We start from the raw sequence: 16849 nt of genomic DNA, 5'->3' as shown, positions 1-16849 counted from the left end.
ACTCATTATTTCTAATGTTTCCTTCCAAAAGGGTCAATATACAGATAAAGCAGTGAACAATAAAAGGGAATTCTAACAAAGCTTAAACTTGGCTTAAAGAATGACAAGGATGTGAGCTGTTTCATTATGTGCTTGCAGGTAACAAACTTTGCTGCAAGCAAAGGAATATTCAACACACAAGTTACTTCTACTAGCTAGTTCTAATTGCCAGCAGAGCTTGCAGACACAAGAATACTAATGACAACTGCAGGCTCTTTTGTGCATCACAGATGATGATTCTGACGCCCACAGGCGTCCACTTTTACACAGCATGATGGCAAATTTCTTTTGGCTTCAACATCCAAATAAAAAGCATTCAAGATGATTTGAAGTCTAAAAATACAACCAGCCACAGGCTTTCAAGCTCCTTTTAAGACAGTTCACAGATCTTCGCAGAGTCAAGCAGTAACCATGACAAAAGAGCAGAACACTCACTGAGACACATGCCCATAGACATCCAAGATTCTGTTATATTATCAGCTGCTGGCATTAAATATGTTTATTTCAAATTTTGCAAGTCAAAATACTCCCAGCATTTTTTGTAAATAATATACAATTCCTCTAAGCAAAAAAATAGAGAAAATAGAGTAGGCAAAGATAAAAGGATCCTTGGAAAAATAATAAATATAAATCTATATCTATATCTATATATCTTTTTACTACTATTTTCAAAAAGAATAGTCCCTTCAAAATGATTAAAAATCCTTATGTTTTTCACAAAATTGCTTTTTGAAGGTCTGCTGGTACAAAATTTTAGCAATGGGAACAAGAAAAGAAGCTTCCTCATGATAGTTATGATATGGAGCAAACATCAAAGACTTTTGGCTTCACAGGTTTCTATTTATTTGATATAATTTGAAAAAAGGCTTCATAGATCTTGTATTAATGATTAATTAATCAACTGGAAACTATTTTTCATAGAATGATGGAATCCTTTGAATTGGAAGGGATCTTTAAAGGTCACCTAGTCCAACTCCCCTGCAGTGAACAGTGACATCTGCAGCTAGATCAAGTGCTCAGAGACCTATGCAGCCTACCCTGAATGTCACCAGGGACCAGGCATACCTCACCTCTCTGGGCAACCTCTGCAGTATGTCATAACCCGTATAGTGAAAAAATTCTTGCTCGTACTCGGTCTGAATATTCTCTCTTTCACGTTTGAAACTATTTCTCCTTGTCCTGTGACAACAGACCCCACTAAAGAGTCTGTTCTCTCTCCTTCTCATAGCCCCACTTCAGGCTCTGAAAGGCCGTTCTCAGCTCTCTCCAAGTCTTCCCTTCTCTAGGCTAAACAGCCACAATGCTATCTGTCCAATTTTTAATTCACTCCAAAGCCTGTTTTCTATATAGTTAACATCTTGAAGGAATGAACAGAACTGTTAAACAAAAGCCAGAGGACAACAAACGCAACACAGTTCCTTGCCCACAGTGAGGACAATCCTCCATATGTAAGGAAAACGCACACTGCTGTTTATGGTGAAGGTTTTTTTTATATTGTTCCAATTATACTTATGATATCACCTCAAAATTTACACCTTCATTCCTCAAGAATGCCTACAACAATCAATTCTCTAGTGAAGTTTGAAGAATGTATTGCTCCAGAACCAGACTTTTAATGAAATTCTTTACATTCCATTTGTTTCTGAGCTTTCACTGGGCATAGAGTAAACTCATAAATATTTCTGGCAGAAGACTCCATGCACACATTCTTCCTTACCTAAAGAGGCAGCATGCAGGAGGCAGTTTCCATCACCTGTTGTGGCCAAGGGAAGAAGACGTTTGCAGCTTGTACACACTGTGGACCACCAGTTCAAACGACCTGAAAAGAAAGCATCTATTAAAATGAAATAATGGGTACTAAAGGAGGGTGAGTACTGTGTAGAGTCACATGGTGATGATATGTAATGTTGAAGGCTATTTGAAACTGTCAGATTTAAATTAGAAAATGTTACAGTGATACTTTAATAGGCAATTTGCTGACATGTGCTTGGTTTCCTTAAGGAAAGTAGGCTAAAAAGAGCCTTTCTTTCATTTCTCCAGTAGATTCTATTTCCAGAAAACCGCCCATCTACAAAACCACTTACATGCACTGATGTTCTTGAAATGTAATACTAAGCTGTGCATGTAGAAATAACTGCAGAAGTAAAACTGACCAACCAAGTAAATGCTTCTTTTGGGGCTGATGCACCAGCAGTACTGAGGTTACCAACCAGAATGCAAATCCAAAGTCATAAACTAAGATGGCACAGAAGTATACAATTACGTATAACTGAGTACACATGCCCAGCAGTGAGCTCCTGCTCAGTTTACCAGCTTATTTCATAATCAGAGACTTGTTTTTCCACATTACTGCATTTCATTTTAGTGTGAGAAAATACTTGCTGCTCATACTAGAACTGAATAACATAAACATGCATTCCAGAGAGGAAATGTATTCCAGAAAGGAGGAAATGAATATCATTTTCTTGTAATTATGATGGTTGTGACTCCAGCACCTGACATATACTTGAAAGTCTGTTAAAAAAATCTTAGCTAGGAAGACATTCCTATTGTCTCAAAATGCATTTATCTATATTTCTTTTAAATCAAAGCTTAATTTTTAACAGTCTGAAATCAAACATTTTCATAATTTTAGGTATTTGTTTTCAGGAGCGTGAAACCCAGGCAAAATATGCAGCTGCATTATATGCTTCATAAAAATCAGTTTTCAGGTTCATACAGTTTGTTATACTGAGTTATGTTTAAGCAGAGCAATAAAAAACCCCACTGTGTTGGAGCACTTTTTGTAGCTGTTCTGCTGCCCACGTGACGTATTTGTGAGCCCATCAGCACAGCAGTTTGGGTGCTGCTGGTACCTCCCCTGCAGCCAAGCAGCTTCTCTGTCAGACTACACCTTAACTGCACACAACAAAAGTATGGCAATAGAAATCAACCTGATGCAGTAAAATGCTTAGAATTATCTAATTCCTTACACCCAGATCTCATTTAAGGTTATCACAACCTGAGCCATCCTCCCCTGCAGAACTACACCGATTGCTGCAAGAGCACTCAGTCTGCACATACTCTGCACACTGACCTCATTCCAGGCAATAATGAGCAGCTGGGGTTACGAGATGCACAAAAGCCTCAAATGCTTTTATGTGTACATAAATCGTACACGTTGATGAGCTCTAAATGTCTAAGAGAAATTCAGAAGGCAATCACACAAATAGTAACAGATACACTGCAGCAGCAGAGAGCAAGGAATGCTGCCTTAATCTGGGTCTTGTGTTTATGATCTAACAGCATTTTTGAGTGAAACAGGAGTTTCTCTACAGGCAACCTGAACATCCTTTCACATAAAGATATAATGGTAGCAAGTGCTTAAGCATGTAGGAACAGAATTTAAAACCTTTTAAAGACATCCATCTCATTTGGGTATGTCAAACAAAATGTGCTACAGGCTGAGGCTGTTTTTAGCATCTTTGCACCCCCAATCTATGGTGTGCTTTTGTTGTTTTTTTTTAAAGCAGTAATCTGCTGCTCCTCCTCTTGCCTAATCAGCTTTTTTTTTTTTCCTCCTCCTATTGAAATTCATGCCCTTAAACCAGAACTCAAGCACACACTTCTCTCCTCCCTTAACAGTATCTCAGCTACTGAAATGACAGTCCTCTTCTTTTTCTCTTTCTTTTTAAAATAAGATCCCAGTCATTTGCAGGGAATGCATCTTACCCACCACTGTTTTGATGTCACTGACCAAAGTGTAGTCAAACTGGGCCCTCTGTTGGTCAGACAATAAAATGTGTGATGCTAAGTGACACCTATTAATTCATGCTTCTCATTTCAGACAACACGTGTACAATGGCAGGCAATACAGGGAAACAGCATTTGTGTGTCTTACAGACAACAGGTCACTTTATATGATGACACCTGACATGAAAACACAGGTGTGCTTTGTTTTTTGTTTTGAGGTTTTTTTGTTTGTTTTTTAAATTAGGTATTTGCTGTTTGATCTGTTAAACTCATTTCAAGAAAGAATTCTTTCTCCAGAAAGTTTTAGGGTCATGACAGCCTTCTCTTCAGACACCAGGGGCTTCAGGCAAGAAGTAACCTTCACAAAGCAAGTAGTAATGGGGGGACCAGCAGCCCTCACTAAGAGAAGTGCCAGGAACAAAACAGTTACTGGTTGTTTCCACTGCCATAATATTTTATTAAAAAACAAATCAGCTTTCCTACTGTGAGTCAAGATATTGCCCTGATTCAAGTAACATGAAGAAATGAATAAATGATTAATTCTAATTGTCAGAGAAGTCTGACAGGAATACTCAGAAGCAGGAAATTTTAAGCAGGTTTCCATGGTATAATCCTGTAAGCGTGTCTGCTTTTTGCCACTTGCAATGATTTTGGACACGTGAATGAGAGATAGGACTGCTGCTCTCTACCTCCTTACTCATCTTTTCTGCATTAAATGACTGAGCTGCTTATGAAGCAAATCCTGCATTTTAGAGTCTAAGGTTTTAAGGCAAACCAGCACTGACTGCTGGCTCCAGACCAGCACCCTAACTCTAAGTTTTCTATTTCCTTTTGTTCTGCATTTGTAAAGCCCATTCTTCCATTTCCTAGCATGCAAGCTACACCCACGCTGGTATCTCAGTCCTACCACACCCTTCCACATGAGATTTATTTTTTGGACCAATACATCTGTCCCTGTATCCTCCACTCCCTGAAGTACACCATGCACATCCTCTCTCTGATCTGTGGTCTCTCTACAAGTTTCACTCTTCCAGGCTTAGGCTTATTTAGACACACAACCTTCAAAACTAAATCAATATCTACACTGAGCCCATACAGATAGGTTCATTTCACGGTTCATTAATAAACTTCATATTTCATCAGGTAAAGATAATAATTTCAAATATGTTTCTCCTATCTATCCAAACTAAAACTTTAACTTAAAATGTTAAACTACTAATAAATACGAATTAATATCAAAATTAACTTTTTTCATGTTAGTAATGAACTATTATTTTCACAATCTTCAGTTTCTTATTACAGAAACAATAATCAATATACAAGTTGCATATTTAAAAAATATTCTCAAGCTGCAACAGAACTTGAAGAGGTTTCCTTTGTTAGTTTGCAATTGTTAACTGCAATGACATTTCCTCACAAGTACTAGAAGCACCAACATGACTCCTCCATGTCTTCCATTCCTTCCTTCTGCATTATCTTTGAATTATTAAACAAATTTGACAGTATATAAAGTTTTAAGAGAGGATGAGGGCATGCATCATTCTGCAAAGCACAGTATTTCCTCCGGCACTTTTTCTTCCTGTGCAGGACATCCAAATTCCAAAAATGAGGCATCATTAAAAATAGCAAAATGTCAGATAACCCAACCAATTTGAAGTCCATACCCACCTGCTTGCTCCAAAGCAACCATTGTTGCCTGCTCAATTAAGTCACGTTCAATGAAGCTTCTGAAATCTTCGCTGTACACACTAAGGTCTGGTAGCTGGAATGTGTAGATGGGCATCTCCAAAGGGAATTGTTCATTGCTGCATTCATTTGCTACATGTGATCGAGCAAGAGAGACTATGGCTGAGCTGGCATGAGAAATGCCTCTGGAAAGCCGCTTTTCTGTAGAGAAGCCAAAGAGATTATAGACTGTAAGAATACACTGAAAAACATTCAACACCGACAGTCTGGTGAATGTCTTTTCACTTTGGAATGTATTCTGCTTCTTTAATACTTTTTGGGGCTTATTTCTCTATACTGAATGATTGCTTAGTTCTCATTACGGATTCCCTATGGCAAATTACAGATGAACTGCACGCTCCTTCTTTCAAAACAGATTAATGGTAAAGAAATGGCATGAAAGACAAGCATTTTATTTTCAAAAAGTTCAAAAGTTATTCTTATGTTTCTAAAGATGCGTAACAAGAAACAATTACTGGTAGACTTACAATGATCAATTATTGCTTTGAACTTTTAAATTAAGTTGACTTGTGAATTAAAAGATACAGTATTCTGCAATCACTCCATATTGAATGCCATACTGTTTTAATTTCAGAGCAATCCACCTGGACAATTTTATCATCACTGTGATGAAAGTCAGGCAAACTCAGTTTTTAGGCATGAACGTTTTTTAAAATCCTGAGCCAAGGATCAACCCACAGTTCAAAACAAACAATAACATTAGCAAGTCTCGTATAAAAGAATGTATTGTTTTAACTAAAATGATAGATTTCACTTCTTAGCTGACAAATGCCATAAAAGAAACAGTCAATAATGAATAATGGACTGATAAAGCAAAATAAGCACTAGAATCTTAAGAACAGAACAAATTACTACCACGTGATTTTACTTTTCTGTACATGTCCTCAGTTCTGCTATCAGCAAACAGGTAAGAGAAAAATTCATCATTAATACTCTGCAAGTGTTAAAAACCATAAATCATTCAGTTCAAACTGACATATTTGTGAACTTAAAATATGGGAAAGTTACAAAATTGAGAAAAACTGTACGTACCAGGACTTCAGTAATACCAAATGGGTTAGATCTGTCAATGCTGATAAAATGTTACAGATAACAATTTTAAAGGGAATTGAAACAGTAATATCTCTGAAATCAATTTCATTTTTTAAACAAAGACCAACTTAATACTCCTCTTGTTTTCACCTGACATAACTGAAATTGCCTACTTTAGTTCCAGAGCTTTAGTCATTAACAGCTCACTGTTCAGACTTCTCTGAAGAGGTCAGGAAGGATTTCAGTTATGCACGTAACATAACTTAAAGCCAGACTCGTACCACAGAACCCACTACAGACATAAAACCATCAGACGAACATTTCAGTGTAAACTTGGTAGTATAGTAATATGGATTTTTACAGTAAGTTGGATCCTAATAAGGGTGAAAGCAACAGTTTTACCAACTACAGTGTGCTATTCTTCCTCCCTTTATCTGAGAGTATTTCATACTCTCAGGAGTCATAAGAAGCAATACAGTTCCTTTCCTACTGGTGGAAGTTATCCATTTAAAACAGAGCTTCACTGATACTTGTGAGCACTGATGACGTTTCCTGTCTGATAAAAGGGATGAGCTGGCAGGAAAAGGGAAGGCTTTCCGTTCCAATGACTGCATAGAAAGCCCTGCTGAAATCACCATGCTAGTGCTGTTGCTTTCCTACTTGAGAAGCTGTCAGAGCTCTAGATTAACCTTAGTGCTAACTACAGTTCCTTGATAATTAATATGAAAAAGAAATGCATTCCAACAATCCGAGCAAGAGAGTGAAAACTTGAAACAGAATTGCATGCAAAAAAAGTAAATCCTAATGCTCGGGATACTATACTGGAAATCAGCTGCCTGAAGTAGATGACTCATTTTAGTTCTGAAGGTTTCAATTTCTATGTTGTGGGACTTGAGAAGGGATGTTCTTTCTTCAGGGGAGCCATAAGGGATCAAAAGTTAAAAGCTGAAATTTATTCACAGATTTCATACATCCTAATCAAATACTACGAAAAGAATGCAAAGGCAGAAATATGGATTATTTATTAAAAACGCCTTTTTTGTGTCTCATGTAGTACAAAAGTACTTCATGAAGCACTACATACAGTAGTGGTCTCTGACACCCTCTACTTCCCTTTTTCTGTACCACAGGACTGCCTAGGAATAGTGTATTTTTGTACTTGAACTGCTCATTAAAAAAAAAAACAACAACTTGTAGAGCTGAGGCAAAGCCCGTGACAGCTGAAAAATGCAACGCATAGCATCTCTGCAAAGCCTATCACAGTGACGTGGCTCAGAGGCTGGCGGCCAATGATTTCAACCTCCTTGTAGACACGCAAAACTCACAAGCAGGCCAGCTAGAAAGCTGCTGCACAGAAGCCCCAGAGAAGAGCTCTTACCTTGAGCGATGTCATCCTGCCGCTGCAGGCAGGGCCGCTCGGCCTTTGTCACCTGAGGAGGCTGCTCGGGCTCGGGCTGCTTGCAGTACTTGCCCTCGTTGAACACCTGCGGCAGGTTGGCGGTGTGCACCTGCCGGAGCTGCTCATAGTCACTTAAAGCTGCTGTCAAGTCCCAGTTTTTGCCTGCCAAACGAAAAAAAAAAAAAGGAACATCTGCTCAGGACAGTCTGAGAGCAGACTGGGAACCTGGAAACCATCTCCCTGTGTATTTAGAACCAACTTAAACGGAGAAATCATTCTCACTTAGAGCATCAGCTTTTGGAAAAAACATTTTACAACTGCTCCTTCCTGAACAAAAATGCAGAGTTGATAAACACCTTGAAAGTGCACAGCAAACAGACAGGAATACAACTCTTTTCCCTCTTGTGTGCATTATTGGTTTGTTTTCTATCATTTGCATCTGTAGAACACACGGCCTTTTGAACCCATCCACTGCTGCACATTTGCTTGAATTTATTGCAATGCTTCAGCATTCCCCTTTTCAGGGGGTGAAAAGTCCTCATGCTGCTTTCCAGTACACCAACCACAGTAAGACACATTGTCCCTCAATTGGGTTCCATCACCTCACATTGTCCCTCTTTAATCAAAAGGAGAAGAGACCTCGTAATGGAAGAGACCTCAATATGAGTAATCCTCGCTTGCTCAGAGCTGAGCACAAGCTTTGTCAGATCACGTCTCACACTCTTTAACAACAAAACTCAGGCACACCCTAGGCTGCCCACACTGGCTGTACTGTTACTAGATTGTATATTTTTCAGGCTGATAACACTCATGAAGCAAGACCTGAGCAACATACTATTTATTTAGGATTTAGTGTTTTTTTTGGTGTCTTTGTTTTTACTAAACAGCATAGATTAGCAGCACTGCAATAGTTAACAAAATCATTTTCTTTCAATTCTTAACAACAGACATCATACAATTAGGGGACATTCATCATTAATCAGCAGGAATAGCAAGCACGCAATTACAAAGCCACACTCACAACCTTCACATATCCACCTACTCCAATATGTTAAAAAGAACATTTAAAAGGTCACCAGCAATTCTTGATTTAGTGATGAACAACATGCCAGAAAGGATGCAACCTGAGACAGAGAACTAAGAGAGCTCTAAGTAGTGAGGACCACAGCGAAGGTCAGTGTGCAACAATACACATATACAGGACTTCAGCAAAGGATATATTGAGAAGGACAGGAACCGCAGCATGAAGTTGAATAGGACCAAAAACATGGGGGGAAAAAAAAAGATGCAAAAGGGGAAGGGAGAGGTTAGAGAGGACAACGATGCTGAACAGGAAGCTAAGCTAAGAGAGGGCACAATTCTTCAAAATGACAAATACGAGTTTGGAAAATAGGTATTTTGGCAAAATGACAGTATAACTAAAATGAACACATTATAACTGAAATGAACACGTCTTTCAGAATTTTTAACCATTCTAATAGAAGGCAATATTTCCCCAGCTACTTGACTTTCAATGTCATTTTTTTTGTTCTTAATGAAAATAGCATGCAAATACAATACCTTTCTGAAAACAAAAACTACTGAAGAAGCAGTATAATAATACAAACATGAATGCTTTAGCCAGCATTTCTTACCTATTTTACTATCACTGCATGAACATTTTACAAGTCACAGAAAACAAATCACAATCAAGCATTACTAAAGATAACGCAAACCTTCTGTAGAACTAAACCTATATTGAAAATTCAAAAAACTGAAAAATAATTATAATAATTAAAAAGCCAACCAAATAAACAAAGTCTCCCTGTCTGCAGGACAGAATTCTTGCTGGCAAACAAATCCGACATTTTCACTCTTTCAAAAACTAGTGTAGAGTCACTACCTCGTGACCCAAATATTCCATACTGTCGTATACAAAGGTGTTCTTAGGATAGCAGCTGTGCCACAAATACGAAGTAGCAGCTGTTAGGTGTAAGGAACATCATCTCCTCATTTAGCCCATTACACTGACCATGCGTTTTACACAAGACTGCACAGTGGTTTGGTAACAAAGCAGTTAAACAGCAAAAGAGTTTTTAGCATGAATGCTCAGTTCAGGCAGCCCTTTCCCTATGGGATGAAATCTACCTGCAAGGACGTAAAGCCGCAGAAATTTATGAAGCACCAGACACAAATCTGGTATTTGGCAGGGTGTATAACTTATTTCTAAAAGCAAAGTCCAGGACTTGTACTCCATCTATGCTCTGTGCCATCTTTCAGCTTAGATTTTGAACCCTTAAGCATGGCAGAAAGTAAAACAGCTTTGATCTCTATACTACTGCCTTCCTTCCAAGAAGGCAGAAAAGAGTTCTTAGCTGAAAATATTGGCTGCAAGGTTGAGAGGAGAAATGAGAAAGTCCTACCATCAGGTGCTCCTTATAAACAAAGGCATGCCCAAGATGAATCAATTTAAAGCCAACCATAGAAAGAGAATCGTATCTGTTCCTGGAGTTACATCAATATCCCATCTCACAAGAGAATGCAATAAGGCCTGAAGGCTGTGAACTGACTGAGCTCTCTAAAACAGAGGAAACCCTTTAAAATTCTTCTTTTTCCTATCAGCCTCAATTAGTCCTGTCCAGATTTGATGTTAATTTATGCGTTCCTGACGCATAAAGGAAGTGGAAAATGTTCACCTTTGACACAATGGAAATTAAAAGCTGAATGTGGCTGGTGCATTTTGTGACAGACCGGACTCCTCCTGGAACACAGGTAGGCCTCGATGTTTTGTGTGATGCTGCTGGCTGACAGGCTCATAACTGCCAATAATTATATGAGATCATCAATCTCATTTAGAGATTTAGGACCAGAAGTGAAGATTATTAACAAACAACTGTTCAATCGTTCCGTATCTTGATGAAATCTACTCAGGAGGCCTTATGTACGCGTTTCAGCTGAACCATGATTAACCTCAACTTTTTAATGGAACGTGTGTGTCTAGCTGTATGTGCTGGTGAAGTTAGAAGAATTATTCTGAACTCAGCAAGTCCTGGCCTTTTACCCTCACTATTACATAGACCTTTTTTTCACAGGACTCTCTCCAGATGTTTAGAATTTGGACTGCAGGTACAATGCAGAGTTATAAGCTATGTAAAAACAAATAAGATGAGAAAAAGCTAAGGAACACCCCTTCCAACCGCAAGAACTCTTTTACCTCTTCAGTTACTTCTCTTTCACTGGAAGCCAGCTCCTCTATTTATTAAAACTAAGAGATAAAAGATGACTAATACAGAAAGGCATCTGGAGAAAAGAAAACAGCCTCTGACTTTCCAGACAATTAACAGATTCTTAGTTCTTATCAAAACAGAATGACCAGTGAGCAATTAATTAACAGAACAGATTAAAATTAAAAAAAAAAAAACTTCCCTCAACTGAATAATCATTTAAGATAGAAAGTTTACCACTATCTTCTTTACCATCTGAGGAAGTCCATTCTGCTAATAAAGCAATGCACAAGTTGACTTTAAATGAAATTAACTCTTCCTATTTGGCACAATGCAGATTAACATGGATAATGACAGGCAAAGAAGAATTCTAGATCAGTTCCACTCTTTCTGAAAAACTTGGATGTAAAACCAGGCTAATATTACACCACATGTTTTAAAATAAGTTTAATTTTTGTTCAAACTCTCAAATAATAACATAGCAAGGACACTTAGTTGATGTTATCCCATTTCCTGCTTGATTGCAAAGTCACTCAAGATGAATAGACAGCTGGAAATGACAATTTTGATCTCTGCGGAACAAGACATTGATAGCTGTTCAGTTTCTTCTTCCCTTTGCCAAGTCTTCCACAAGAGAACTATAAAAGGAACTGTCTGAGGGAAAGAATAAGAGGCTATTTTGGGAGAGATGGTTTTGTACAATCATATGACAACACTGTAAATTTCTCCACCAATTATGTGGGGTTTTTTGTTTGTTTGTTTTTTGTGGGTTTTGTTGTTGTTATTGTTTTTATTGTTGTTTTTTCTTTTAATTCTGCTGATGTATACTGTTCTCAGAAGGAAATATCTTTCTACTGCATCTCTTAACTTTCATGGGTCAGTCTCCTTGAACACACACGTTCCATGACTCAGCCAATCTCATGACACTTATTAATGCTGAACTATATACACCTCAATTAAGTTCCACACAAAGCTGGAAATAGATATCAATTATTTCTATGTAAATATGATGTGGTTAAATATGACACACATAAACAGTCTAGCAGAAAAAGCAAAGATACTGTTGGTTTATACAAATAAATGCTGAGCACACTCATATAAATGAATGAAACCACTTATGTAAGTACATACAGCTTCCCACTTAAATATACATTATTGCTGCAATTTAATTTCTTTCTTATTTCCATTATTATTATATACACTGAATTTCACAAATCTCCTTCACCCGATGCTTGTCTATAGTATTGGCATTTCAACATCTCTCGTCCTATGTCTAATCCCTTATCCTCCTTGATTAGTAATCACTAATCAAGTGATAACTGCCTGTATACCTCCTGCTGTCTGAAAACTAACCTGTATGTTACCTGATCTCTTAGCAACCTCTACATTTACCCATGCCTATACAGAAAGTCCGTGACTACAGAAGGACATCATTAGAGTTTTAGACTAGACAGCCATAGCAATGCTTTAACTTACTCTTGTTTTCATAAAGGTAAGTGCGTGCTCCTGGTTAGCTATTAAAATCAATATTGAACACAATTATTCTCAAAACAAAGCTACTGTTACTGTTTAAGTAGAATCAATTTTACTGCTGTAAAAGTGTATGAAGAGCATATTTTGAATGAGATCTAAAGCTCAGTATATCTTTTCAGCAGTTAAGCACTAACCACTGAAAAATACAATGGAGGAAAGGAAAGTTTGTACCAAAACCAGGCACCTGAAACAGTGGTACTAACCTGTAGGAAGCAGCAACAGACCTTCCAAGTAAGGAAGACTGAGGGGAAACATGTAACTCACAGATGCTACAACATTACACCTAAGTGGATTCAATAGAATACAATGCTTTTCTGGTTTTCTAATTTTCAAAAATAAGGCTAATATAATGTACTATAATGTAATGTATAATGTAATATAAATACAATTGGTTTTATGTTTCAATTTAATGAAAAAACTCTTTTATAGTAATACAGAACGAACTGTCCTTCTCTATTCCAAACTGGGTCAAATTTAAATAGTATTTGCTTGTCCTTCAGCCATCCGGTTTTGGTAATTAGTAATATCCTCATGAAAGACAGGATAGTAATACCAGCAAGCATAAATTTAAAATTAGAAAAAATATATTTTGGAAAAAGACACAATGGAAAAGAACTGGCAAAAGAACTGGCAATACGGACTTGGTCCCCAAGACACATTGAGGGATTTGAATGCTATTTTATGAAGTGCTTTTAAACTTAAAAAAGATGTAGATGTTCACTCTGTGCTTTAGTACACAGTCGAAAAGAAAGCCTTTGTCTCAAGGAATTACGTGAAAGGCTGTTTGCATGGAATTGACAGTACTGGAAAAGCTATTGCTTTCAGATAAGTTCACTGAATAAACTTTTGTTTGTTTGCATTCTACATACACACACATGCCAGAGGTCTTCATAATCACACAAGAGCAAAGAACTCAGGTCATATGAGATATTTTTGATATGAAATGATCTGCTTCAAGCACAACCGATTTCTAAACCATCACAATGTGTAGCATCAGATCCAGTTTCCACGTCTCCAGAGTCAAATGCTGCTCGTAAAGCCAAGCAACTGTCACAGTCATTCTACTTACTCTGTAATTTGCTAACAGATGTTGTGCTCATACTCTCCTCAACTTGCAGGTTTTGTTTTTGTTTTTTACTATCTGGTACAGACAGTGAATAGTTTTTGGTGTCCCTTACTTCCACAGGGACATATTCTTTATTCTTTGCTTGCCTCTTAATTATTAAGCATCAGGATTTATGATGTCTTGGAGATGCCATGATTCTGAAGACACCTATTTGATGTTCAGGCTCTCACAAGTTAATTTCCATTGGGCGTTTACTTCAAACTCTCTGCAAGACTAGAGAAGGTGTCAAGTGCTGTCAACCAAGAAGCCTCCCTGGAGGCTTGACCAACAAGGAGGAGCATTGCAAAGTCTTGTAGTCATGACCAAGCTGACAGAAATGTGCTTCCCATTTTAATAATTCACCCATAATAGCAACTATGAGTTTTAGTACTGTAAGTAAAAAGCTGTTCTCTTAATTAAAAAGAATGATAAAAATAACCTACGTGGTCCACAGCAGCATTCAGGCAGTGAATGCAAGAAGTTCTGAGGAAGAAAAAGCCCTACAACAAAAAATGTATAGGAAGGTACCAAGAGGAACAAAGCAATCAAAAAAACAAGCATGAATTGTTCTATGCACTAGACACTAGCCAGCAACTATCATATTCGACAAGGAGTACTGCAGTTCCTGATGGAATACAGATTCTGATGTGGAGACGGATCATCTGCAGAATTCAGCCCAGAAATAGCTCACTCAGCTACTGCTAAGGCATGATGGCACACTGTGAGCAGAAAAAAAAATTGATACTGCTATAGAGAGGGGGAGATGAAAGCCTCCTGAGCAGAGAGAAAGAAGGTTTGGCTTAGCAGTATAGATGTCCCACAACAGGCTTTTTTCTCATGATCTCATCTAGCTTAGATCCTCACCGTAGGAATGGGCGTGAGGTTATTGGGATATTTAAAGGCAAGAGAAAAAAGAAAAAACTGGGGGAGGAGGTTATTCAGACTTCCTCTCTACAAATTTATTCTCAGTTGTGATAAAACTGAATTATTTTGTGCTATCAAAATCTGTTTGAAAACAGTGCAGAACAAATTATTAATTAATAATTCTGTGCTTGAGTTTTCTCAGGTACTGCACAGATGTCAAGAATGGAAGAAGCTGGCTTAGGATACTGTCATCAAAACTGGTTTCCCTTCTTAGACTGCCCTTGGGAATTAAGAAGTCCCCCACCAACCCTCATCTCTGAAGACAAAAGAGGATTAAACAAGACTCTGTGGGTCAATGGCAAAGTACCCATGCCCTGAAAACAGACATTTTCCCAGTGCCATGCTGGAAAATAATCTTTTTTTTTTTTTTCAATTCTAATACACAGTCAAATGAAAAACAAAAAATCAGTGAATGTCACATGGCTCTATGACCTATTAGACTGTAATCTCAAGTTTTAAAAGCTTTCTTCAGAAGGAAAACTATGCTGCTTATAAGTCTATCGATGTATGAGAGTAAACTGTAATGGAACAAAGGATCTTTAAAATGTCCAAAAAACTCAAGAAACCCTAAAAAGCAAGACAGATGACATATTAAAGTGTACCTGCTTGTGTTGTTAAGTGTTAAGCCCCTTCCGCCTCCACATCTTTCCTTGATTATTCTTCAAGTCTGTACATTTTTAAGTTCCCACAGCTTTACCACGTGAATACAAAACAGCAAGCAGCCTAGGACTGGTCATTCAAACTAAGTAGAAATGAAACATTATTCATTGGAAAAATATCAACTAAGCAGTTATTATTGCAATTTTAACCACCAATGAATAGCTGATTATACAGCTGTGGGACTTTCACAAATGTACTTAAAAGACACTGTAATACCATGAAATTGATTTTAATTTCTTATGTAGAACTAAGAAAACCAAAGCCAATTTTTCACTTTGATGCAGCTTTTAAAGTCTGTATTTACATCTATTTTCAGATGTGCATAGCAAAATTCTCAAACAATGAACTAATGCTTTTGAGTCTGTGAAATGTGAGCTCCTGATCAGTTAAGCAACTACACAGAATATTAAAATTGGTTATCTTGAAATGTCAGAGCAAGCATGTATTGACCACAAGCTCCTTGTGCTATATTAAAGCATAGCCAAAGATACAAACAACAGTATAAATAATGTGACTGCCAAAAAGACACTTTGTTCTGTATGTAACACTAAAAAGGTATATACTCACATAACCAAAGGAATTATTTATACATTCTTTCGAATGACAGAGAAAATATAAAAAGTGAGGCTTGCAACTCTGCGTGTTTCACTTACCAAAAACTTATCAGAAACTGGATTATACTACATTTTATTCCATGATACTAATAGCTGTCAAGAAGAGCCAAACACACAAAAGCTGGAACCAATTCAGGATTTTTTATTTTTATGTTTAAAAAACAAACAAACAGAAGGAACTAGCCACGTCACCAGCAGTGGGTCCAATCTTGCTCAACTTCAGTGACCCAGATGAAGGGATAGAGTCCACCCTCAGCAAGTTTGCTGATGATATAAAGCTGGAAAGAGTGATTGACACACCGGAAGGTTGTGCTACCATTTAATAAGACCTGGGACATAGTGGAGAGCTGGGCAGGGAGGAACTGGATGAAGTTTAAGAAGACCAAGTGTAGAGTCTTGCACCTGGGGGTGCATGCATCAGTACAGGTTAGGGAATGACCTGCTGAAGAGGAGTTCTGTGGAAAAGGACCTGGGCGGACAATAGGTTGGCTGTAGCTATAATGTGTCCTGATGACCAAGAAGGCCAGTGGGATTCTGGGGTGCATTAAAAAAAACATGGCCAGCAGGCCAAGGGAGGTGATCCTCCCCCTCTACTCTGCACTGAGAGGCCACGTTTAGAATACTGTGTCCAGTTCTGGGCTCTCCAGTTCCAAAAAGACAAGGATCTCCTAGAAAGAGTCCAGCAGAGGGCCCTTTATCATCTCCCATTTGAGGAAAAGCTGAATAATCTGGGTCTGTTCAGCCTGAGGAAAAGGCAGCTGAGGGAGGGAGATCTGATTAATATTTGTAAGTATCTGAAGAGAGATGGAAGGCAAACAGAAAGGCCAGGTTCCTCTCACTGGTGCATAGCATAGGACAAGCA

At 37.9% G+C, this 16849-nt stretch overlaps 1 protein-coding gene across 6 annotated transcripts in view; it reads right to left on the bottom strand.

Annotated features, from left to right (window-relative positions):
• OTUD7A (OTU deubiquitinase 7A) overlaps window positions 1-16849 on the bottom strand; it is a 49354-nt gene that overhangs the window by 17621 nt on the left and 14884 nt on the right. For all 6 annotated transcript variants that reach the window (XM_010717295.3, XM_031555274.1, XM_031555275.1 and 3 more), the window contains exons 3-5: window positions 7928-8110; window positions 5440-5658; window positions 1757-1858 (exon numbers count right to left, since the gene is read on the bottom strand). In XM_010717295.3, coding sequence (XP_010715597.1) covers window positions 1757-1858; window positions 5440-5658; window positions 7928-8110 — 504 coding nt within the window. The remainder of the gene's footprint in view (window positions 1-1756; window positions 1859-5439; window positions 5659-7927; window positions 8111-16849) is intronic.

The sequence above is a fragment of the Meleagris gallopavo genome, chromosome 12 (genome assembly GCF_000146605.3).
Source record: "Meleagris gallopavo isolate NT-WF06-2002-E0010 breed Aviagen turkey brand Nicholas breeding stock chromosome 12, Turkey_5.1, whole genome shotgun sequence".
Classification (NCBI taxonomy): domain Eukaryota; kingdom Metazoa; phylum Chordata; class Aves; order Galliformes; family Phasianidae; genus Meleagris; species Meleagris gallopavo.
This window is presented reverse-complemented; position numbering and strand designations above follow the sequence as displayed.